The sequence below is a fragment of the Sceloporus occidentalis genome, unplaced genomic scaffold, assembly GCF_023333645.1.
Source record: "Sceloporus occidentalis isolate IW3139 unplaced genomic scaffold, rSceOcc1.0.p SCAF_14, whole genome shotgun sequence".
Taxonomy (NCBI): Eukaryota; Metazoa; Chordata; class Lepidosauria; order Squamata; family Phrynosomatidae; genus Sceloporus; species Sceloporus occidentalis.
The window spans coordinates 3,717,324-3,742,417 of NW_028316994.1; the positions used below are offsets into that span (position 1 = coordinate 3,717,324).

Genomic DNA, 25,094 nt, shown 5'->3' on the forward strand with positions numbered 1-25,094 from the left:
TGGCCCTAGTGGTCTCTTCCAACTCTACGATTCTATGATTCTGTGATTCTATGTCCTCCATTTTGAGCATGACTAAGAATCTTTATTTGCATGCTTTATTTACATGTATATACGTGTTTTTAATTTGTATATGGCACTGTAATGTCTTCCATTTTTCTTAAATGGAAGACATTTTGCGTTGCCTTTTCCTCCTTTGTAGTTAGGACATCTGGTAACCCGGGGGGGGGGGGGGCGGAATAACTCACTTGTTCATATCACAATATGAACTCAGTTTTTTGCAGACACATTTAAGTTAAAAATCTAAATAAGTTAGAAATGTTCTCCTTATGGTGGATTGGTATTTATATGAAAGCAGTTTGGAGTTTACCAAAGAACTATCTCGCCCACAATCTCTTCCTACAATGGCTAATCAAATGTCTGTCAGAACCCACAAACAGCACAAACCCTATGTGCAACAGCATCCTCCTTCTCATGTCCCCCATGCTTAGTATTAAAAAGTGTACTAGCTCCAATATGGAAGATAATATATGACAGCCTTTCCCCATATCACACTTTTCAGATGTGTTGAACAAACTATGGCCCCATATAGACTACCAAGAGTCTGGAAGCTGCTCCAAAGCTGCGCTCCAGTACTTAGGACTAGATCATGGTTTTGGCATGGCTTCTGGACTCTTAGTATGCATGCATTATTTAAACAGCATACCTCCAAAGTGACTCGAAGCAGCTTTATTTTGGCCTGTCTGTATGGGGCCTATATGTCCCAACACACCCCATTTTGTTAAGGCTCATCAGTTTAGCTGATCCTTCAGAGTCTTGCTCCCCTTCCCTGAACCAACCCAAGTTTCCCCGGCCCTCCATAACATTTATCGATTCTGGCTCAGGTGAAAGGATGATAGGATTCTTCGGTTATTAGTTTTTTTAATTTTGCTAAGATTATCAAATAACTCCAGATTGTTTGGAGGAAAGGAAAGGGGTAGGAGAAGATTATCTTAATCTTGTCAACAAGGATCATGGGAAATTCTCAGGAAATGTCAAGCCAAAGTAGGAAGGGAGGGCAATAAGTTATGGTGACATTTGGTGGGACCGGGGAGAAGATATCCTCAAGCCAGCAAGTTCATTGGAGATCAATGCTGCACACAGTTGACCAGAGCCACTAAGAAATGCTGCCTTGAAATGATCCCTTAAACCTAAGGAAGGAAAGAAAAGGACAATATGTAACTAGAATTGTACACATGTTCAGAGGCACTCTTCTGATTATTGTAAAATGTGCCAGGGACAACTGCTGGCATTAACAAACACAGGTTCTAGGGTTGTCACCTATCACAACTTTACAAGCCTAAACCTGTTCCAAAATCAAAATACCTTAAAGTCCAGGGCAAACATTTTCATAGTCTGGCGCGTCATCTTCACTTTCTTGATCACTAGTGCAATCGTTGGCAACAATAGCTGGAAGATGGGTTACAACAGTGGGACATTTAGCCAGAAAAAATGATAATAAGGGACTACAGGAAAAATAAAGTACTGTTGAAAGAAAAAAAGACTCCTTCCCAGTCCATACAGCAGGCTATCCTTACTCACCAAAACATGGTTCTAAGCTGGTCGCCTCTGGTTCTAGTATGTTGACGTATTCACCTTTGGCAGACAGAGGAAAGATGAGACAGCTGCATTAAGATTATTAGGTACAGCAATAATGCCTCTTCCCTAAACTTATCCAAAAGCAAAGTTAATATGGCAAACAGCAGCATTCCTCTGCTTCCTGTAAAAGTTTGGACCTACAACTCCCTTTTTTTTGTCATGGCTGATATGAATTGTCCAAATGTCTTGAGGGTCCCAAGATGGGAAAGGCTGGTTTTGACAAATGATTTTTCTCATCCTCCCTACATGATTTCTGCAAGGAAGAAACCAGCATGTGGGGTGGCCATGTGTCCTATATTACACTGTATAGTCCTCTTTTAGGAGGACTATTGGATAACAATCTTATATTTAAAGGTTTTCTGCTCTTTGAAAAGCTGTCCAGTTCAAGTCTGGGTTTCAAGATAAAGAATGCTACAAAGAGAGAGCAGAGGCCTTAAAGCTCTCTGTTTGTGGTTAGCATTAGGATAACAGAATGAAGAGGCACACTGGTCACTGGTCATAAACAAAGTTTATGCATACTGAACCATCAGAAAGCAAAGGTGCTAATTTCTCAGCCACTCATGCGGACGATTTCAGATTTTGGGATTCCAGAGACTCAATCTAGTGGGTTTTGTTTGTTTTGTTGGTAAGTTGTAAACTATCACCCTGGCCTACGAATACATCAGGGAGAAAGGGTCTATCCCAACAAAAGTGTTACTACATTGCTTTTCCGATTGAAGGCACCCACCCACCCACCCACCCACCCACACACACACACACACACTCACAATACGTACTACAGTGAAACAAGGGTTCTCCTGTCATTATACAGGGTGAGGTGGCTGCTTCAGGTGGCAAAGTTTGAGCGCCATGATAAAAGGTTAGTTCAATGTTAGCTATTGGCTTTCTCACTATTTACCATGGGGCAATGGGAAGTGCTTATAGGATTTGTCTACCTCATATGTCATCAGAACATGGCTGGCTTTATACCTTGATTTTACTAAAAGGGAGCTACAGTGAAATGACCTGAGCCAGCTTGCAGAAAATCCTTTAGAAATATGTTCCCATCCATCGTATGAAGTGACATAGCCATTACACCAAAGTTTGTAAAAGGTATTTCCATAATTTTTCAAGCTGTTGAAAGGGAGGAGGTTTCTGTGAAATGTAGTCCAAAATAAGAACAACAACAAACTACTTTAATAAGCTCTGCATTCTGTCACCTCCTTCCAGAGTTGTATACAAACATCTCAGCATCTTCTGCTCTCTTGGCTGGCTATACTAGTCCCATTCAGACATTTCCCCCGCACTTACCAGGTGAATACCGCTGACATTCTGGCATATTCTCATACTGATCCATGATGGAATCTACAAGTAAAAAAAACCCAGGGCAAAGGGGGTGGAAATATGCACACTTAATATAAGAGAATATAATTTGTGATTTCAGCTATATTGTTGTTACAAGATTCTTGGCTACCGTGGTTTAGTGTTGTCAAGTTTTCAAAATAGGTAGCAATAAAGGATAGTCAGAAACTCATGACACACAGAGTTAACAATCAGGAAGTAGCTATTGAAAAGTTTATGTTCTACCTAAATAGCAAGTGAAAGTATTGATCAGATTTCAGTTATCCTGTCCATGTATTTCTTTGTAAAATTAACGTATTGTCCACGTTCATAAATCACATGATGCACACATTTCTGCCTTTATGAGAGTGCATACCCCAAATACAGGATCTGGGGGCATCTCATTCAATCTATATAGAAAGAAAAGCTTTCCAACCCTCAAATATGGGACATCCCTTATAATAAGAGACACTTTCCAGCTCTATAAGAGACAGGCTTTCTAACTCTCAAATAAGGGACATCCCTCATAATAAGAGACATCTGACAACTCTATCCCGAACGTATGAAGAAAGGTGGGTATAAATCAAATACATAGAACAGTGGTATGCCTAGGGTTGGTGTCATCCAATGTGGGTGACCCTCTCTCTTCCCTCCAACTGTCACACTGGCCTTCCTTCCAATTGCCCAACCAGACCATTGATGCAGCCTCCCAATGGTCCTTTCCAAGCCTGGCACAGCTGGTGGGTGAGCGAGAAAGGGAGGCAATGCCCTTTATCACTTACCCAGCAGCCATGCCAGTTCCATCAGGTGTACCACCCCACCAGATGTATACATCCCTCTGGAATGACATATGGTGTGCTCCCCACCGCCGACACACCCCTGAAGAAGCCCTCATCCTAAAAACAAAGCAAAACAAAACCCATGGATGTTTTAGTTGACTTTTAAACAGTGGGAAAATGGTAGGAATTATCCATCTCCTGAGTGAATGCATCTGTCTTCCCTGATGAGGGCATGGCTCATCAGTGAATGAGGGCGGAGAGAAGCAGGTGAATTCTTGAAGATGGCATTGCAGCCCTGATGTTAGGGTGTGGAACTTACCTGAAGAAGCATGATCTTCATTTCTCTGATATGTAATCGGAACATCAGGTATCACCACACTGGTGGGATTGAGAGAGAAGGAAGAGCACCTTAGAGCCACATCCCAAAGCTTGGCAATGTTGCCCCCCAAATCCCCCAACTATGCCAGCTGTAAAGTGCTGTAACTGTGTAATGTGGATACAATCCCTTCATTGATACAAATATTCACTTTGCATCAATGCATCTCCTGTCATACTCCATTACATCAGAGGGCTCTAGAACTTCTACCACCCATAACCATGGACCATGCTGGCAGGGTACAAGGGGAGTTATAATCCAGTCTGAGTTATAATAGCTTGACTCTGACCCCTCAAGACTTACATGTATCCTGGGACATAGTTCTCTTCATCATCAGTGATGCAAGGTGGTTCTGGAAGCACAGACAGAAAAAAAAGTTTACCTGTACACATTTTTGGAGCTGCTCAAGTTGCAAGTGCCCACATATTAAACTTCAATCATATGACAATTCACCAAGACCAAACTCAGGGGTTCCAGCCCATGCTGTATTGTCCCTGAGGCTGATGTCTGCTGAGCAAATATCTCCCAATGACTCCCACAAGTGAGCCAAGCTGCATGCTCTAAAGGAAGGTATGGCAGATCTCCTGCTGTTACTCACCTTCATTTTCATAACTGGGGATACTCTCTGAGAAGAAAGAGACATAGAAAAAAGCAGGGTGGGCAGAGAGAAGAAGGAGCTTATCCCATTAACAAATAAGCCGGCTTACCTCTTCCAGCTTGAATTCAGGATCCATGAAGCCCCCAGATGTTATCATACCTAAATTGCCACCTATCTAGGTTGGATGTCTCGCTCAGTCAGCATTTCTTCGTAGTTGTGGAGCTTCCGACTTCAGCAATTGGCCGGCTGAGCAAGGCTTCGACCCAGGATGTATCAGGGTGGCAGCATCCCACCTATATAGGCGGTGATTTAGATATAACAACATCCAGGGGCATCCCGGATCCTGAATTCAAGCTGGAAGAGGTAAGCCTGTTTGTTATTAGGATAAAGCTCCGAAGATGACTAATTAGTTCCATTGAATATCTCCAAACTTCTCAAATGGGCCTCCCCAATTCCTAGTTCTGAATCCCTGTTTTGTTGTTAATAGGGTCAATTCTTCAAAAGGGTCATTTGGATTTCCCATCTTGGAGCTAGAGAAAGGACAGTTTCTCATCTTTCCCTAAAGCAATAGGAGACAATTATGGCCAGTTGTTGCTAGACTTCTGCTTTCATATTCCATTACTACTGGCTATGTTGGCTAGGACTAGTGAGAGTCGCAGAAGAACAATTATCAGGACCACACTTGTGACCATCTGAAGAGGAAAAAAGCCCCCCACCACCGTATGATTGCTTCAGCCTAATATCCCCCCCCCCCCCCCCCCAGTCCTTTTGGTCACAGAACTCACCATTATCCCCTTCGACTTTGAATGAAGTTGATAGATTTGGGAGACTATATGGAAAGCATCTGCAGTGAGCAAAGGAAGGGAAAGGAGTGTGTGTTAATACTTGTGTGTAAAAACCCAAAGTACACTTCACCCACCATGGCACAGGTAGAAACAGAGCTTGAAAAGGTTGCATTTTGGAACTACAACCAAATTGCCATGCTGGCTGGGAAATGCTAAACACTGCAGTCCAAAATTGTAACTTTTCCAAGCTGTAGGAGAGGCCGTACATCTTTCCTCGGCACAGGAGCATCACCTCCCTCCATTGCAAAGCATAATTTCCTCACATCAATCACAGCTCCCCTTATATCAGTTCATAGGTACTAATAAGGGGGTAAAACCCAATATTTTCTTCACTTTTCCTAGAGACTTCTAAACCCAGATTTATTTTTATTTTGACAAAGGCTGCATCTGCACTGCAGAAATAATCCAGTTTGACACCACTTTAATTGCCAGAGCTCAATGTTATGAAATTATTTCTATAGTGTAAATGCACCTAATATGACTTTTGGGAAGAAACCCAGAAGAAGCAATAGACAATATACTTAAGTCATTTTGCTGCCTGAACCAAAGGGAAACATAGTATGTCTCCTCCCTTCCATTCTCTGTACATCCTCACCTCCTCAAGTCTGGCTGGGACTGGATGGCACACAAAGGTGGAGCTGGAAAATCAAAGAAGAAGAGAACTATCAGCAATAGGACTTGGCAAGATCTCAGCTTCTTGTTCATTTCCATGGCCCAAGAGAAGTAGCATCATGAGACCTGTCCTCAGCCAATTTTACATTATATTTAAGTAACAGATTGGAAACAGAAAGTCCTGCCAGGAATATCTTTATGGCAGAAAGCTAGGAATTAAGCAGAGAAAGGAGTAGGGTAGGGGTGGGGAAAATGTAGTCCTCAACTTGCTGCTGGACTACAACCACCATCAGTCCTAGTCAGTGCAGGCAATTTTAGGGAATTGTGGGGTTTGTAGTCCAATAATATCTGGAGCCAGCATGGTATAGTGGTTTGTATGTTGGACTATGTTTCTGGAGACCAGGGTTTGATTCCCATTTGGCCATGAAACCCACTGGGTGACTCTGGGCAAGTCACATGCTCTCAGCTGCAGGGGAAAGCAATGGCAAACCTCCGCTGAACAAATCTTGCCAAGAAAACCTCATTCACGATAGGTTCACCTTAAGGTCACCATAAACCAAAACGACTTGAAGGCACACAATACAATATGTGGTGGACCATCTGTTCTTATTCCTTGTTTAAAGAAAATATTTTCCTAGTCCACAGGATGAAAAACCTTCAGCCTTAAGGCCACAAAACACAGTGGATCCTTCCTTGGTATTCATTGGGGTTTGGTTCCATGACCCTCCATGGATACCAAGTCCGTGGCTGCTCAAGTCCCATTCAATGCAATGGCATAGTAAAATGGTGCCCCTTATATATAAAACAGCAAAATCAGAGTTTGCTACTTGGAGTTTATACTTTAAAAAAAAATCGAAGCCATGGATGCTTGAACTTGTGGATAAGGAATCCATAGATATGGAGGGCTGAATGTATAAAACAAGAGGATAAAGAAAATGCACGTATATTTAAGAAGATGTATGTGAAGATTGTGAGAGATGCAGAAAGCATGATGGACAGTGATTGTACATGTGGAGGATGATAAACTGAAAATGTGAGAGGAAGGAGGTGCTGTAAAACTGATGTGGTGAAGATAGGAAGAGATTTTTTTAAATAATAGACTGACTTTTGTATAGGGGAAAGGAGATTGGTGGGAGAAGAGAGAAACTAAGAGAGGGGAAGATGGTATTTTGTGATCGTTTCGAGATTATCAGAGGGGAGTGTTACCACATTTGAATCGTATTAGCACAATGTTAACGTGATGACAATGAATACTATCGCACACCATTAGCTGTTCTAGCAGTAATGGCACTCAGGTCATAACACATCCTTTTTTGTGTGTACATATGTACTGTTGCTGTGAGATTTCTAGTACTGCAACACACACACACACACACACACCATGTTGGCATTTGAAGGAATGCCAACAAAACGTTTTGATCGTGAATGTGCATTTTTTCTTGTTAACATAGCTCAATAACAGCCACATTTAAAAGAAAAATTAAACATGAAAAAAAATAGAATTACTTGTGCCACCCTTCTCATGTCACCGCTGGAAGAAGAGTAGAATTTGGGGATGTTCTAAGATGGGAGGGGAAGAGGTAGGATTGTTGCACACACATCACCTGGAATGTCAGCTAGGAATGGAATTTGTTTTTGACCAGGAATGGGAGAAGGCTGGACTGGGTGCGGGATGAGTGCTGAATGAGAACAGGGCAGTGCAATAACATTAATTCTGTTTCCACGCCCAGCCCATTAGGAAAACGCTGTGTGATAATCTCCTTAATGATATGGGAAGGAACAGGGAACAGACAAGACCAAGGTTTTGAGGTGTAAGGTTGATTTTGAAATAGGGAAGAACAAATAGTTACTCACAGGGAGGACGTCTCAGGACCCTGAATGTCTCATGGCGACCAGTAGTTGGGGGCCTGTGGGGATAACAACAAATCAGTCCAAGCCCTGGGGAGCACAAGAATCATGCTTGATAGATTTGGTCATCTTCTAAATCAGGAGTAGAGAAAGTGCAGTCTGTTTATGGTCTACCTCCACATCCCCTAGAGAATGTTGAGGGCATTTGGGTGCAAAAACTGATTTTTTTTTAATTTTTAAATTTTTTTTGCAGGGAATGCAGCCCTCTAAAATCTCCTGGAGGGCCAAAGTACCTCTAACCCCTGAGTTTCCCCCATCCATCCTAAAACCACCTCCTAAAAACTGCACCAGCCAACACCCTTTCCAGAATTTTGGGGGTAAACAACAACATCAATCAGAAGCTCAGTAATACCAAGTCAGAACAGACTTTTTCTATTTAACAGACACACATCAGTCCACATACTACAGACTTCAACAAGAAGAACTCTAACTCAGCTTCTACCCTGGTCTGTATCTTAGTGGCAGGAATTTTCCCCTTCTATGAAGGACCATTCAGTCGTAAAATCCCACATGAGACTGTGGAATGGTCTCATCCAGAAATAATTTCCCAGTCCAATCTGCTCTTTATATGAACCTTGTATGCACTTGTAACCCAATTCAGAACTGACTGCAATCACAACCACACACACCTTCAAAGTCCTTTGCTACTGTGATTGTATTTGGGCCTTGACATCATACTGTTGCCAGCCCCAGTTTAAAGACTTGGCCAAGAAAAAAGGCAAGCTCTGGAATTTAAGATCTCTGTACTGTTTTGGATAGAACAAGGAGCTGGGCAACCACGTTGTGAATGGGGCAACACACATCTAGAGTATCAGTCCACATCATGAGAGAGACAGAAGGCTCCAGAAAGATGGGTTGGATTGGAGAAGTCAAATCACAACCTCTCCAAACATGTTGGATCATTCACAAGTGTAACTCAAAAAGACATCCAAGTAATATATATGAAACAACTTTAGATAGAGACCACCAAACTAGTGGTTCATCTCGTCAAGCATTGTCTATACCAGTCTTCTCATTCTGGTGCCCTCCGTCTATGTTGGATTCAAGTTGGCAGTGTTACTTTTTTTACAACCCCCCTAATCATGCAGCAAGCATGGGTTGGCAATTCTAGACGTTGCGCTCCAACATTTTTCAACCACTAGTGTTGCTGAAAAGAAAATTTTACAAGTTGTCTTCAGAAGGTAGGAACTGCCATTGTTTTACCTGGCCCTAGATCATACCTCTGCCCTCCAGTCCTTCCCAGCCCAGCCCCACTTTGTCCCAAGTTAAGACAGATAAGACATTGACTCACTTGTCTTCATAATCACTGATAGGTGGTGCTGTTGAAAGAGAAATACACATATCAATGAGTTTAGAAGATCCTTGTAGGTTCCCTGAGATGAGAGGATTGACATGAGAAGTCAGAATCTTTTTTATTCATCAGGAAAGGAAAGATTCAGGGAGGATGCTGGAGTGGAAAGAGAGAAGAGAAGACTTAACTGTCTAATTCGGTGTCCCGGCAGTCAATACAAAGCACAAGTAGAACCACCAGAAGTGGGACAGTCAGTGCCAATATCCAGAAGAGGTCACCCGTAGTGAAGACTGCCATGCCACTGGCAAGGGGGGACAGTGGAGGTATGATGGAATTGGAGCAGGTACACACTCCAGGGTGAAAAATAGCATCGAGCAGGCTAGTGGTGCAACACATCAAGAGCCCTGTGGAAAACAACCAAAATCTGCATTCAGTGCATTAAACATTTCTCCATTCCCACCTCCAACCCATTTATCGTAACATAATTTTGGCAGTGGTTGGATTTTTCACATCAAAACAAGAAGAAGATAGACTATAGGAAATTATTTGTTAGCTAAGGCCTGGTCGACCAACTGCCTTGTTCCAAGTGTTTTGGATCTTAACTCCCACCAGCTCCAAGTAGTATGGACAATGGCCTGGGACAATAAAAGTTGTATGTAGCCAACAAATCTCTGGATTATGTCAGTTTGTCCTGTTGCACAGAGGCTGGTTAGCATTTACCACAAATGAACTGTTGAAAATGGCCCAAAATGTTTCAGAACAACATTGGAGATGTCAAGATAAGGAGGACACCTTTTTATCCATATGTGGTGGACTTGTGAGAAGGCAAAAAGTTACTGATCTAGGATTTAATAAGTTAATTTTAAAAAATTCTAACAGTAGATTTTGTAACGTTACCAGAAACGTTTTTGTTGGGCAATATAGATAAAGAATTGGATAGTAAATGTGGGTCCAGTTTGAGACTGCTTTAACTGCTAGGGAATTCTGCTAGGGAATTCTGATTGTGAAACATTAAACCTCTTCTGTCAGATAGCTCTGGTATAAACTACATTTCCCAGGATTCCCTAACACTGAGCCAGGGCAGTTAAAGCGGCCTTAAACTGGATTATTTCTGCAGTGCGTTTTGGATCCTGGATCACTTATTTGATATATGACAACAGCAACAAGAATATTGTTTGCTCAAACTTGGAAATGGACTAAAGCACTGATAATGGAAGAATGGATTGTTAAGGTTGCTGAGTTTGCTCAGAATTGGAAAATGATGATGATGATGATGATGATGATGATGATGATGATGATGATGATGATGAGATAGGATTATCAAGGCTATGGAGTTGGCAGAGATAGATAAAGTTTAAATGTCATTGAAGAGAGAAAAAAGACTTTTTTAAAGGATTGGGATCTTTTTTAAAACTTTATTTGAAGAAGAAAGAAAAGAAGATTATGCTTGCAGATTGAGATGCTTGAAAGGATTTTGATGTTGTATTATTAGAACCAAAGTGGATTTGACATAGAAAAGCATTTTAGAGAAGCTGGTTATTATTATTATTATTATTATTATTATTATTATTATTATTTGCTTTGACCTGGTTGGGGTTGGGAGTCAATTTTAATGGTATTATTAAATGTTAGTTTAATTTATGTATTTTCAAGTGGGAGGAGAACTATATTTTAGATAAATTAGGGAAATAGATTTATTTATTGATATTTTATTGTTTTGGTGTTGTGTGATATTTTGTGTTTGTCTATTTTTATTATTATTATTATTATTATTGTTGTGTATATTTAAAAAGTTAAGGTTGCTGAGTTAGCCCAAATGGCCAAATTAACATGGGTTCTAAAGGATAAACCAATTGAAGACTTTTTGAAAGACTGAAAACTGTTTATAGAATTTTTTTCAGCAATAAAAAATCTAACACTTTAATAATTTGAAATTATAGTTATTAGTAATCTTAGTAGGATTACTTAGTCGGGTCTGTAAAGATAGAATTTTTTTTCCTTTTTATTTTTCTTTCTTTACAGTTAGGATTGGGGGGATCAGAGTCCTACAGTATATTAACTGTATGTCTTCTCTCTCTCTCTTCTTTTTCTCCTTTCTTTTTCTCTTCTTCTTTTGTCTCCCCTTTGGTTTCTTTATCTTTGATTGAATATTATTTTGAGTGCAAATTAGATTGTTTGTGCTTAAAGTTATTTAAAAAATTAAGTTACGTTTTCTGTCCAAGACAATTGCATAGCTAGAAACAGACCTCTCTTAAGATTTTAATGCTTCAGGCATACGCTTAATTTGTCCCTATTCTGAATTTAAGAGATAGTCAAAATGTTGAATAACCTAATTGCATTCTCGGGGAGCATTCTAGGCTGGAATTTATTTTTGCTCTGGGTGACATTAAGGTCTCAGTATTGCTCCACACAAAGGAAGGGTTAAGCTTTTGAGCACTGCAACTTTGCCTTGCAGTTGTGTTTCTGCAGAAGAGCAGATCAGTAGAGGAGATAATGCACCATTGCTGATACACATTACTAAAGGTCTAAGGAACACAGAGCTGTCAGCAGTGCCTAACATCACCAGAAATAGGGTTGCCATTTGTCCCAGAAAACCTGGAAAACTCTGGGGTGAAGGGATTACAAAGTGTCCTGGCTGGCTGGGCCAGTTGAAGCCATTCAATCCCTGGTTTCTCTTGCATTGCAGACTGATGGGTAGGTTAAAAAGTGGCATTGGTGATGAGGCAGGAAACCATGCAAGACTGGCAGGAGCCTCATCCTACCTTGCAGGCTCCGGTTGCTGCTGCACAAGGGTAGCATTGCCACCGTATTCTTCCATTCCCTCCTCCCTTCCCCTGACAGCCCCACAAGATGGAAAAGAAAGGAGGCAAGCAGAGATGGCCTTGTGTTGTATGGTGATTGTGTCAGCAACTTGAGACTAGGACTAGGCAGAATGGTGGAACCACTTCCAAATAGCCTTGAGAAAGTCAAGGGTCTCTCTGGGTCTGCTTGGAAGCCTCCCTTTCTTCACACCAGCTAGGACCTGGTACTAATACTGGTACTGAGGTTGAAAAATAATGGTAGAAAAAGTGTAATGATCAATGTGTTGAATTTGCATAATCAGAATGCACATGAATAATAGGCATAATTATAATAATTTGCATAATGTGAAAATCAGATGCCCGGATATGAGGGGCTGGAATATGGCAACCCTAGCCAGAAAGATCAGAAAACTAGGTGCAACAGGGCTGGCAAAATAACAGGGGTGAGAGGAACAGAACAGTAGAATTCCTATGTGAACCAGTTTAATAAACTTTCAGCCTAACTATTGTTAAATATTATTGCCTGAGCTTCTGTGTGTTATAACTGAATTGCCATGGAGCTAATCAGCAAATAAACAACACCAACACCTGGTTGACATGGGTAGATGGGGATGGATTGAGAATGCAGGAAAAACAGTTTGTTAGATGGCTTGGCAAACTAACAATTACAGGTCACCATCCCCCCCCCCCCCCCCATCATAATCAGAGAGAATTTTGAACAGGAAAACGGATTCTATTTTGCATCTGAGGAGTAACAAAATAACTGAAGGTGTAGGTAACAGCACAATAACTTTGTCACAAAAGCAGGGTGACCAGATGTCATAACCATAAAGGAGGACAAGCCACCATACAATGTGGGACATTCAAGAAAAAGGTAGGACATTGCAACATTAAAAGTTAAAAACACTAATATAAATAAAAATATAAATTAACTTCATATGGTTTGTTTACAGCTATATTACATATACTATATGTTATTATGTACTCAGCCCTATTTTTCTGATGGATTTATCTTTCTTAAAATTCTTTCTTTCTTTCTTAAAATTCTTAAAAAATCTGAGCAAGACAAATGCTGAAAATTGTACTTTACTAGTAAAACAACCTTGACTGACTCTACATTTAAATTATTCCTTTAATTTGTCCATTGTACTGAAATTAGGGGGGGGGGGAACCCTTTCAACATTTGCATTGTGTCCTCAAGCAGCTCATTGCTTAAAACATGGCGGTACTCGATGTGCTTCTTAGCCATGCTCAAAATGGAGGACATTTTTAAAATCCTTCTGGATAGAATGTTGAAATTTAGGGCATGCCTTAGAAAAGGAGGGTGTCTAGTCACCCTGCACAAAAGGGATTATAGAGTGCAGAAGCAAACAAAGAAAATGAAGTATGTGCATGTGATCTGACTCTCCATATAGCTGTAAAACCTACAAACAGGTTGCAAAAAGAGCAAGTTCACTTTCCCAATCCAGTCCCAGCCTTCCTATTTTTCCCCAGCCTCAAACTACCAAGCTAAAGAAAAATGTAAAAGTCACTAAATACTAAATACAAATTGTGTATGTGTGTGTAGCTGCCTTCAAGTTCTTTCCGACTTATGGCGACCCTAAGGTGAAGCTATCATGGGGTTTTCTTGGCAACATTTGTTCAGCGGAGGTTTGCCATTACCTTCCCCTGAGGCTGAGAGCGTGTGATTTGCCTAAGGTCACCCAGCAGGCTTCATGGTCAAGCAGGAATCGAACTATGGTCTCCAGAGTCATACTCCAACACTCAAACCACTATGCCATACTGGCTCTCCAAACAGAAGCTAATCCTTTTCTATACTGTTCATTTCTGACTGTGGTGCTAACAAGGATTCCAAATCCCATTTAATGGGTGGGATTTGCAGGAATGCAAAATGAAAGGAAAAAATATAATTTTTTTAAAAAAACTAAACATATGAAATAAAAACCCACTATGTAGAAAATCCCATCACACACTCCTCCAGATTACAGGTGTCAAATGGAAATCCCCACATTCATTATCTGCCAGCCACCAAGCTTTTCTTGGTTCTTGCCCACTCATTCACCCCAAGCAACGTTTCTGCTTTTGTGAGATGGCATGGGAACATGCAGACTAAAAGAGTAGGAATGGCTCTTCTAATATACCCTCCATCATGTCAGAAATGAAAAACAGGACAATAGTGGCCAAGAAATATTAGAGTGTGGCTAAAATGTCAAAAGGTATTAATTAACAAGGAAGAATACAGAAGCTAGGAGAGGCTGGAGCAGTTTGTTTTAGTCTGAGCTTCATGGCAAGGGCAAGATTCTGCCCTCTCCTCTTCTCCCACCCTCCTGAGTTAATGAAGTGCAAACTACTTTTGCATTTTGAACTTCATTTGTTGTAATTGAAGTAAGCTGAGGATAAAGGGGGAAAGAGGCAGGAAGAGAGGGGAAACTGCTACATTTTAAAAGCAGCTGAAAAAGCAGGATGAAAGGATTAATAGGGACTGTACCTGCCAAGTAAGGACAGTTATAGGACATGCTCTAGCCAGGATGGCTGTTAAGAACTTCTTTTTGTCAGACTGAAAGGACTATTATGTAGCTCCCCATCATGACTGAACCAGAACTATATATTTCCAACTGGTAGCAGCTCTTTGCAGGTTTCAGACAAAGAACTTTGGGGAAGGCAAATTTCTTCTCTGCCTCTATCGTGTCTACAAGGAGCCAGCCAGCAGAATTGTTTCAAGTGGTCAGAGGTCTTTCACACTCAGGTCAGAGAGAGAAAAATTTAGAGAAGTCAATAGTCTGCGGTGAACAACTTGCCCAGCACTTTGCAGATAGAATAATTCAGATCAGTTCTGACTGTTGGATGCTATAATTGATACAGATCCAGTGCATATAATTTTGGCCCTTGCTTGTCTAGTGAAATGGCTGCTTTTCAATTTGTACAATTTGAGGATGTGAACGGGATTCTTGGAGATCTGTAGGTTAGATGCCTGTGTTTTCTGGCTTATTTTTTAAAAAAGGAATGAATGCGTGGGTAAAAGGAGTGGTTAATACCTTCCTAAAACCATTATTTAAAAAGCACTTGCTAGTTCCCTATTTATGATCTAGTCTCTGACATTCCACTTTTGGGCAAGGTTCTGGAGCAGGTGGTGGCGGCTTTGGGTTTTTGGACAAGATGGATTATCTAGATACATTTCAATCTTGTTTCAGGTCTGATTATGGGACCGAGACAGCTTTGGTCATCTTAGTGGATGACCTACATTGGGAATTAGTCAGGGGGAGCGTGTCCCTATTGGTTCTGTAATGTCTGCTGTTGCATATAAGCAGACTCACACACTGATAGGCAGCAGAGGTAAGATTTCCCCCCCACAAACTCCAGCAAAGCATGGTGGAAACACAGGGGCCTCAGCCCATTAAATACTCTGCAGCTGCAGTAAAAGCAGATTTGTTTTAAAGACACATCATGCCATATCTCTATTTCAAAAAACAGAAAAAGAAATACATATCATAGAATGCATTAAAATACTGTATTTTGCATACAGATCAATATATTCAAAAGTTTGAAAACATTACAAAATTTACAAACAAAAAAACCCCAAGCATATCTGCCTTGAGATGTTACATACACGATACAAGTCTGCTGCTGTATGCACATGTGCCTCATAAGATCGATCATGATCTTCATTGACTTTTCCTAAATCACTTAAGAGAGCACCGAGAAACTCAGCAGATTGGGCATTTGGTTCATCGTGCCTTTTCAGATGCCTGCCTTTGTAGTCATCACTTACTCATATTAAGCAGATACACCTGGCCTTCTGAAGTTCTCACTCAATATGAATCTAGTTGCTTACATTTTTCTGTAACAGCAGCAGAGAGCCACTCTTCTTTACAATCTGCTGTTATATCACAGAAATGTTTTTGCTTGTTCTGAACTCTCTGAAGGTCCTGATGCACATATGTAGGTATCTTAAGATGTAGAACAGTGGGCCTTTGGCTTGGTTCTAGGACCCCCTGTGGATAGTAAAATTTGTGGATGCTCAAATCCCATTATATACAATGGTGTAGTAAAATGGTGTCCCGTATATAAAATGGCAAAATCAAGGTTTGCGGTTTGGACACACACACACACACACACACACACACACACACACACACACACAGATACTGTATACACACACACACTTAAACTGTGGATGTTTGAATCTGTGGATTGAGAATCCATGGATATAGAGGCCTAACTGTAAATTAGTTCTTACTGGAACTTTACTTCTTAACAGCTTGCCTATTAACATTTGTGCAAGTGAGTATGGGATCCTTTTAACTGATATAGTCCAGTATTCAAACAGTGCCGAATGCAGATCCACACGTGCATCTCCTACCTTTTTTATAGACAGGATTGCTTATTCTGCCATTCCATTAGATTGTGAATATCCTGGACTACTAAAACATTGCTCAAATCCCTACTCTCTGGTAGACGTTTAAAATTCTTAACTAGCAAAGGCTGTATTATCAATCACAACTATTCTTGGTGTTCTGTGGCAAGCAAACACAGATTTAAACCTATCAATCAGGTTTTTTCAGTCTTATCAGGTAAACATAATACTTCTGATTATTTTTAAAAGTAATCAGTCACCAGAAGGAAAAAGGAATTGTTTTGTTCAACACTATCTACACCCACCTTCTCCCTTGGTATTTCAAGAATTTCATGTCATTTAAGTGGCTCCTTTTGATTGCTTGGAGCAAAATAAACAAAAAGAAAATGATTTCCAAAAATTATCTGTGTCTTTTGACATATCAGTCCAGTGTATCAATCCTCTTGCCCTAACTTTAGTTATCTGAATGCCTTGAGGAGACACATGAAGCTGTGTGAGTATACTCTGCCTTTGAGATACAGGAATAATAATCCTATCTCCCATGAAAAGAATACTATCTTGGCACCACACATGGTCCTTCACAGGCCAAAAGGACCTTGCCAGTGGGATAACACCTGATATTGTGGCTATCCCTCCTCTACATATGCTTGAACCACTGGAAGTTGACAATTTTGCTTTGTTGCCTCTTATATTGGGCACACTCCATTTGGATGCAGGGCTAATGTATACTATTCTCTCACCTTCCATAGAATCCACCTCACTTAAGGGAGAATCCACAGTAGCTTGTGACAAGGTATCAGCTGATACATAAGCTTACCTGGAGTATAAATTACATTCAGTCAATATCTCTGAAGCTGTAAAAGCATTCACTGCAAGTGAGAAGGAGCATTGCCGATACATTTTTAAAAATTGCTTCCAAAGGCTTACTAAGACAACTTTGCCAAACACATACTGATGAAACGTCTTCACTGCATATGACAGCAAGCAATTCTTTCTCTATTTGGCCATAATTTTGCTCTGTCATGCCGGGTGAACTTGAGGCATAGGACACTGGTTTGTCATCCTGAAGCAAACATGTTCCTAAACCATCTTTCCAGGCATCAGTTTAGAAAACAGCATGACACAGCTGTTGTTTGAGAATGTCAAAAACTTTCTGATGTTCTGCCATCCGCTGAACTATATATCTTTAAACAGATTTCTTAATGGTGCTGTCAACTCTGCCACCCAAGGAATGTACTTTGCCAGATATTGTATTGATTCTAAAATTCTGAGCACAACTTGTATATCCTGAGTGGGCTTCATTTCCTGAATAGACTTAACTTTCTCATTATCTGGTCAAACTCCCCAAAAAATCACTGACCCATGTACTTTACATAACTAAATCCTTATAAAATTTCATATTCTCAGCATGTGCTGGTTCCATAACGTGATGTGAAATATCATGCTGCTCAGTTGTCTCTGCTGCTATGATCATACCATCAGTTATCATATATACTCTTTAAATATACCCAAAAGTTTCCTGATTTTTGTTGTTGAAAAATTTCACTTGAGGACTCATGCCGAAATGGAAAACAATTAAAAACATACCTTCCCCAGGACATATTGCACATTCATAATGTTGATGAGGCTCTATCAAGTTTCACCTGCCAATAACCATCTTTTTCATCTATAATAATAAATATTTTCTTTCCTGATAAATGATCCAAAACTTCCTCTGCTGTAGGAATGGGATAATGTTGTCTCTGAAATACTTTATTAAGATCCTGTGGATCAATACATATATACAAAGGCCATTTCCCCCCATGTAATGACAAGGCTACTCACTACAGCTTTAGCTATAATGCCTTCATTTTCCATCTGATATAAAGCATCCTTTAATCTATCATATATTGCAAAAGGCACTCTCTGACATGCCTGAATAACAGAAGCAGTTGTCAGATCAATATGTATGTGATGGCGACCTTGAAATTTACTTAGACCTCGAAATATCTCAAAATAGAGGTTGAACCATCTTTCCAGTGTTAGAGGTTCAATCGTGTGTACGTTATTAGACCAACTAACTAAATCCAACATCTCACAGATTTGATCTAACTAGTAATGGAATTACTAAGCAATCTATTACATAAAATAATAATTTAGCCATCCCTTTTTGAAGTATAACATTCAAAAACACAACCATTCCCAATGGTTGCAATCTTGCCCTACCATAGTCCAGAAGAACTACATCATTTTTTGCCTGGTAGCTTACACTCTATATTAAGTGGCAAGCAGTTTGCTTTGGCTCACATACTTAAATTTAATAGAACACTTAATTTAACATTATCAGATCTGGCCCCATTGACATATGCTTTAGTTACATCCTAATTGTATTACTGTAACATGCTCTACATGGGACTCCTTTTGAAGAGTATTTAGAAATTTCAAGTGGTCCAAAGAGCTGAAGCCAGAATGCTAACTGGAGTTGGCTACAGGAAACATACAACTCCCCTGTTGCACCAGCTTCCCTGGCTGCAGACCGATTCCTGGGCACAATTCAAAGTGCTAGTTTTGAACTATAAATCCATATATAGCTTAGGTCCAGATTATTTGAAGGATTGTCTTTTCTCTTATGAACCATCTTGCACTTTGAGATCTGCAAAGGAGGCCCTTCCCTCTGTCCCACCTCCTTCACAGGTACATCTAGTAGGAATGTCAGGGACATAGCCAAGGGGGGGGGGGCTTGGGGTCCAGACCCCCCCCCCCTTCCATTAGAAAAATGAATGGTGCGTGCTGCTGTGCTGCCGCACCCAAGCCCCATTATAATGGTGGCACTTAGTCTGGAACCCCCCCCCCCCCTCCTATAGTCCTGGCTACGTCCCTGGAAATGTGGAAAAGGGCCTTCTCAAAGGTTGCTCCCAGGCTCCCTTCCCAAAGATGTTAGACTGGCACCCTTCCAATTTTTTATTCACGGACATGTAAAGGATTTTTTTGTTTCAACAGGCTTCTAATGATTGACTATATAAGGCAGTCCCAACAAAATAATGTGCTGGATCTTTCTAATTGCTGTGCGTACATGTTTAATGATATATGTTTTAATCTGGTTTTAAGTTTTTTTGTTGTTTAATCTTGTTTTAACTTTTGTGTCTTATGCATTTTTAACAATATGTTTTATTTTAATTTGTTGTAAGCCTTTCTGAGTCCTGAACTGGGGGAAAGCTGGGATAGAAATAAATATAATAATAACAACAACAATAACAACAAAAGCATTTGCCGAAGTGGGCAGGAACATTGCCAACAGATTTTTTTAAAAAAAATATTCCAAGGTTTACTGAGACAACTTTACCAAACACATACTGATGAAACTTCTTCATTGCAATTCTTTCTCTATTTGGGCTTAATTTGGGCATAGCCAACACCTCTGTCTGATATTCTTCACTGAAATGCTGGGAACAGAGCCTGAACCTTTCTGCAAGCAAAGCACAATCTTCATCAGTGGGCTATGGCCCCATATGTGAATGAGGGCTTAGTATACTTACAGATAAAAACCTCCAAAAATGTGCCAGATATAATTTGCCACCCCACTATCCACACACACACAAAATCTTTTTAAAAATGGGGTCCAGAACTCCTAGGTTCTTTGGAAGGATTCTTTGCCCCTGCCCTGCACCCCAAAACACCCCAAAAGAGTGTGGGAACTGCAGAGGGAGGAGGGTGACTCATCCTAGAGACAACGACCCACAGCCGGATTTGGGTACTGGCAAATGAAGTTTGCTCTGTGTTGTGGGTGCTGTGGGAGGTAGTGTGCAGCTGAAACTTTGCACAACCTGGCCTTTGAGGGATGGGGGCAGGGAATGGTGTTGAGGCAGTCCATTCACCTCTCAGTACGACTCAGTAAATGACTATGTGTGTGCACCAAGAAATGGATAGGTCTCATATAGTTGGCTCTTCTTTACAATGGCTTTCTTTACATACACATACACACCCCACTTGATTAGAGCCCTGGCAACAAGTCAAAGTGACCACAAACCATGGATTTTGTTACAAGACAGAAAGTGGAAGTTTAGTGGAGGGAACTGGGGCAAAAGGGGAAAGCTCATACACACATTCAACCAGACTTGGATGTCAGGATGATCATTGCATGAATAGATTCCATTTATTCTGTTCTTTTCTATAATGTAACTAGCTGTTTTTTTTTCTTTTTAATTATCACTGACTTTCCCTTCCAGCTCAACTCAGTTTAAGAGATGGGCAATCTGAGAGAACGAAAGCAAAAACCACAGGAAAAGAGAGAGAGATTGTATCAAGACCACGGGTGGAGGAGGGAACCAAAGGGAAGGTGGGGAGCAAATGGAGGCAAAACGTCCATTTCTAAAAAACCCCACATTAGATTTTAAAAGACGTCATCTCAAGCTGCCCCTCAATTCCTTTGTGCTCTTTCCCCCATCATTCTTCTTTTCTCATCTCTTGCCCCCAGTCACACCATTAAGTCCTACTCTCTAGGACTACAGTAGTTTCTTTTCTTCCCAAGAATGACATCTTGCAACAAGAAACAATGCCAGAGCAGAAATTAAACTCCTCCTCAGCCCTCCCTGCTTCCTCTAACTCCCATCAGTGCAGACTCACATCTGGGGTTCTCTTCCCAGTTCCATGCCTGGACGAAGTCTTCACTGCTGTGACAGATGCGGTAGAAGCTGCTGCTGTTCAATTGCTTGGGCAGGAAGGAAACACCACAGCCACCAGCAGGAAGTCAAAAGGCAGGTGCACTAAAACACGACATGAAACAGGAGGGAGAAGAAGAGAGGAGGGAAGGTAGGCACACTGTGTTTAACATCATTCGTGTCCACAGATAATGCTTAAACATCAAGTTGACACCTGAGGATGCTTTTGACTTGCTTCATTGCTCCCTGTGTCAGAGCCATCTCCCATTTCCAGAGGACCCCTGAATTTTGCCAAGTCAGGTGTAACTGCACTTGAGAAACACTCAGTTTCATGTTGTGTTCAAGGGATCCTTAGAACAACACTTGGCCAACTTAGGCTTAACCATTTACTCATGACTGATATGAAGTGCCTCAATATAAGAGGGCAGGGATTTCTCTCTCTCTTTCAGCATAAAAAATAAGGGTCAAGGAGGGCAAGTCTTGCAGCAGCTTTGAAGTGGGTTTTTTTTAGCATGAGTTTTCATGGATTATAGTCACACTAATGGAAGAAATGGATTGAAATCCATGAAAACTCATGGTAGAATAAATCAGGTTTCAAAGGTGCTGCTACGTTCTACTGTGCTCCCCACTTTTTTAAAAAAAATAAAAATTGAAACAGACCAAGTCAGATAACTCTTTTAAGATTCTCCTTTTTCAGAGGGTTTTTCACACAAAAGTGTACCCAAATTATTTTGTAAAAAAATAATAATCCTGTGGACCAGTCATTTATGTAAATTTATGTACATAGCTGCTCACCTTGTATTGTGCTAAAGTCCAAAAGCTCCTTCAGGTTATCTGTTAAAGGACTATCTTGGGTCCATCAGTAGCATTCACTGCACTTCTGAGCCTCTTCCTTTAACGTGCACATTACATTTTTCCAGTTGGTGTTACTTCAATTCCAGTCACACTTTGACAATTTGCAGAATGTGCTGTGATGGCGGGCCCTGTGGCGTGAACAACAGATTTGCTTGGTGGCTCTTGGAGTTCAGGTTGTGGTAGAGGGGTGCGACAGTGGTAGTGAAGAAACGACAAACCTGTCCCATTTTGCTTTCTTTCATATTTGAATTTTTAAAACCCTTACATTTCTTCTCCATATGAAAGTCATGAGTGTAAACCGTGTGAAATCTCCAGCTATTTTCAGTAGTCAAAATCAGCAAATGCAGTTATCCTCAGCCTCTTGTTTGGGGGGGGGGGGGGGATGACAAACCTCATTCAGCATTAGAAATGGAAACTCAGAAGACAGATTTTTAAGAATTGAGCACTCAGAACTCTACGCCTGGATGAATGGATCATGACTTTTTAAAATCTCCAATTCTATCACACTTATGAAATTAGCTAATTCTGAAAAGTGAACTTCAACATAATCCCAACACAATGCACACATACACACTCACCTTAGCTGACCATTAGCAGTTTTGGAAGACCATTTGGAAGACAGCATTATTAGCTAGTTGGAGGACAGAGATACTGACATTAATGGAGTTTTTCACAGAGATAGAAGATGTGCCCTATCCAGAAATGGGCATAAGAACAAGGGGGCAGAGGGGGGATTCTCCTAGTTCTTACAGGCCACATTCCTGCAGCAGGCAGCGTCAAAGGACCAGATCCAAAATACCACCATATTTTAGCCGAAATTTTTACTGCTTCTATCCACGTCTTAGGAAAGGTATTTAATATGTTTACTGCAATATCCAAGGCTTAGAAGAGGTGTTTAAAACTTTTTCCATAGAAGAAAGCTTTATAAAAGCTGGAAAATAGCCCAGTAGTGACACTGTGGAGAAGTCCAATGTGTCAGGACCAGAGATTCCTCACCCCAGGTCTGCATGATCAGTAGAATCAAATCATAAAACTTCCAGGCCTGTAACCAGGGATAGCCCTCCACAACTTTTCTGGCTCAAGGAACAACTTGGTCTCACTCTTTTTTTTTTGACCAGCTGTTTTGTAATATGCATGGCATTTTAAAAAAAATGCATCCTGTGTGCCTCTCATAAAAATGGTGCAGCCTAAGAAAATCTTGTAACAGTTCTGCTGATTCTATAAAATGAACATGTGAGCAAGAGTTCCAAAAGCCTTTTTTGCACATGGAGGTGCTATGCAACAAAAGTCACACTTTGATATAGTGAAAAACACCCAGCCTTGTCTCCTCTACTCCTGCTACAGCTAAGAGACACAGAACTGATTTGAAAATCCAAAGGCACTGTGACAAATCCTATCTTCCCATTTCTACACTGAGCCCTCCAGTCCTCCTCCTTGGCACCCTTCTCTTCTTTGTTCCACACAAATCAGAAAGCCACAAAGAACTGTGTTCATTTATAATGCCATTACAAGAAGACATGTCATCATACATTCTTCAACTGTTAAGTCAAGCTTTAAACAGCAGCTTTACAGGCACTTTCTCTGAACAGAAAAAAATGGGGGGAGGGGTGTGTTAAAGTTATTTAAGAAATAAAACAGTGTTAAAATATTAAAATCAAGTTCTGAATTAAGCAAGAAATGAATTTGAACTTGAATGAATAACACCCATCCACTGGCCTGCATTTCTTTGATTGGCAAATGCTTTTCTATTTCTTCTGTCTCAGGGAGGAACAGAAAGGCAAAAGTCCAACTATAGAGTTTCTGCAGAACCTGCTTGTCTGCCTTTTCCAATCTCATCTTAGCAGCCATAAGGACTAAATAGAGATTTTGCAAATAAAATGAAAGAAAGCAGAAGACTTTCTCAAGGCTTGGACTCTGCACTCAGTACCAGAACTTTAAGCAGCGCAGTCAGAATCTGCATTAAGTATCTACAGCCTGTGGCATATAAGCAGACTGGACCTAAGTGTCACTGATTTAATTTCCCAACCTATAGCAAGATCATTCTGTCTGTAACAGCTTAGATTTTAAAAAAGCGCTGCTTGTTGTATCAAGGCTTTTACAGAGACTCACAAATATATTGTGGCATAAGCCTTCAATGAGCCAGAGCCCAGTTCCTCAGATGCATGAAAGGATCATATAATCGTAGAGTTGGAAGAGACCGCAATGGCCATCCAGTCCTGCCATGCAGGAAAACACAACCAAACCACTCCTTACAGATGGCCACCAAATCTGTTTAAAAACCTCCAAAAGAGACTCCACCATACTCCAAGCCAACATATTCTACAGTCAAACAGCTCTTACTGTCAAGAAGTTCTTCCTAATATTTAGGTGGAATCTTTTCCTGTAGCTTGAATCCATCGCTCTGTGTCCTAGTCTCTGGAGCAGCAGAAAACAAGCTTGCTCCATCTGTTGTTGTTGCCTTCAAGTCGGTTGTGACTTATGGGGACCCTAAGGCGAACCCGTCATGTGGTTTTCTTGGCAAGATTTGTTCAGAGGCTTGCCACTGCTTTCCCCTAAGAGCATGTGACTTGCTCAATTACATTCTTCCAAATATTTAAACATGGCTCTCATGTCACTTCTTAATTTTCTCTTACCCAGGCTAAACATATACAGTCGCCCCTCTGTTTTTGCAGGGCAACCGTTCTGGACCCCCCCCCCCGCCCCGGTGTGAAAACAAAAAATCACCACTATTCAAGTCCCATTGGCTTGAATGACAACTCATGCTGCAGATACACATCCCATTTCCCCCCTCTGTTTGCCACCCACAAACAGGTGAGGGATGTGGACTCCAAGTCTGCAAAAACAGAGGGTGACTGTACAACTCCCTCAGCCTCTCCTCATGTCCTCAGTTTTCTCATCTCTCACAGATATACATATTCAGTTACATTCTCACGGATACAGAGAAGAACTGTTGGGTTAAAAAGCCATGAAGTACAAAAGGTAAAACCTCTCTATCCATTTTTTGGGAACCGTGCAGCCCTCCAGATGCTGAACTGTAACTTCCGGTACTACTCACCACTGTCTATGCTGGCTAGGGCTGTTGG

General features: G+C 40.8%; 1 protein-coding gene across 2 annotated transcripts; it reads right to left on the reverse strand.

The window, feature by feature from the left end:
* Positions 1-909: 909 nt before the first annotated feature.
* Positions 910-21,163, reverse strand: LAT (linker for activation of T cells). 2 transcript variants are annotated; one of them, XM_089480469.1, is made up of 13 exons: positions 21,122-21,163; positions 9,553-9,768; positions 9,365-9,392; positions 8,020-8,072; positions 6,149-6,191; positions 5,494-5,552; positions 4,709-4,735; positions 4,414-4,462; positions 4,054-4,112; positions 2,926-2,979; positions 1,579-1,632; positions 1,363-1,446; positions 910-1,187 (listed from the first exon to the last, which is right to left on the reverse strand). In XM_089480469.1, exons 2-12 carry the CDS (start codon positions 9,758-9,760, stop codon positions 1,364-1,366), a joined length of 717 nt encoding a protein of 238 aa, XP_089336595.1. In that variant the 5' UTR covers positions 9,761-9,768; positions 21,122-21,163; the 3' UTR covers positions 910-1,187; position 1,363. The 2 variants fall into 2 exon arrangements, with proteins under 2 accessions (XP_089336595.1, XP_089336596.1); XM_089480470.1 differs by lacking the exon at positions 4,709-4,735.
* Positions 21,164-25,094: the final 3,931 nt, after the last annotated feature.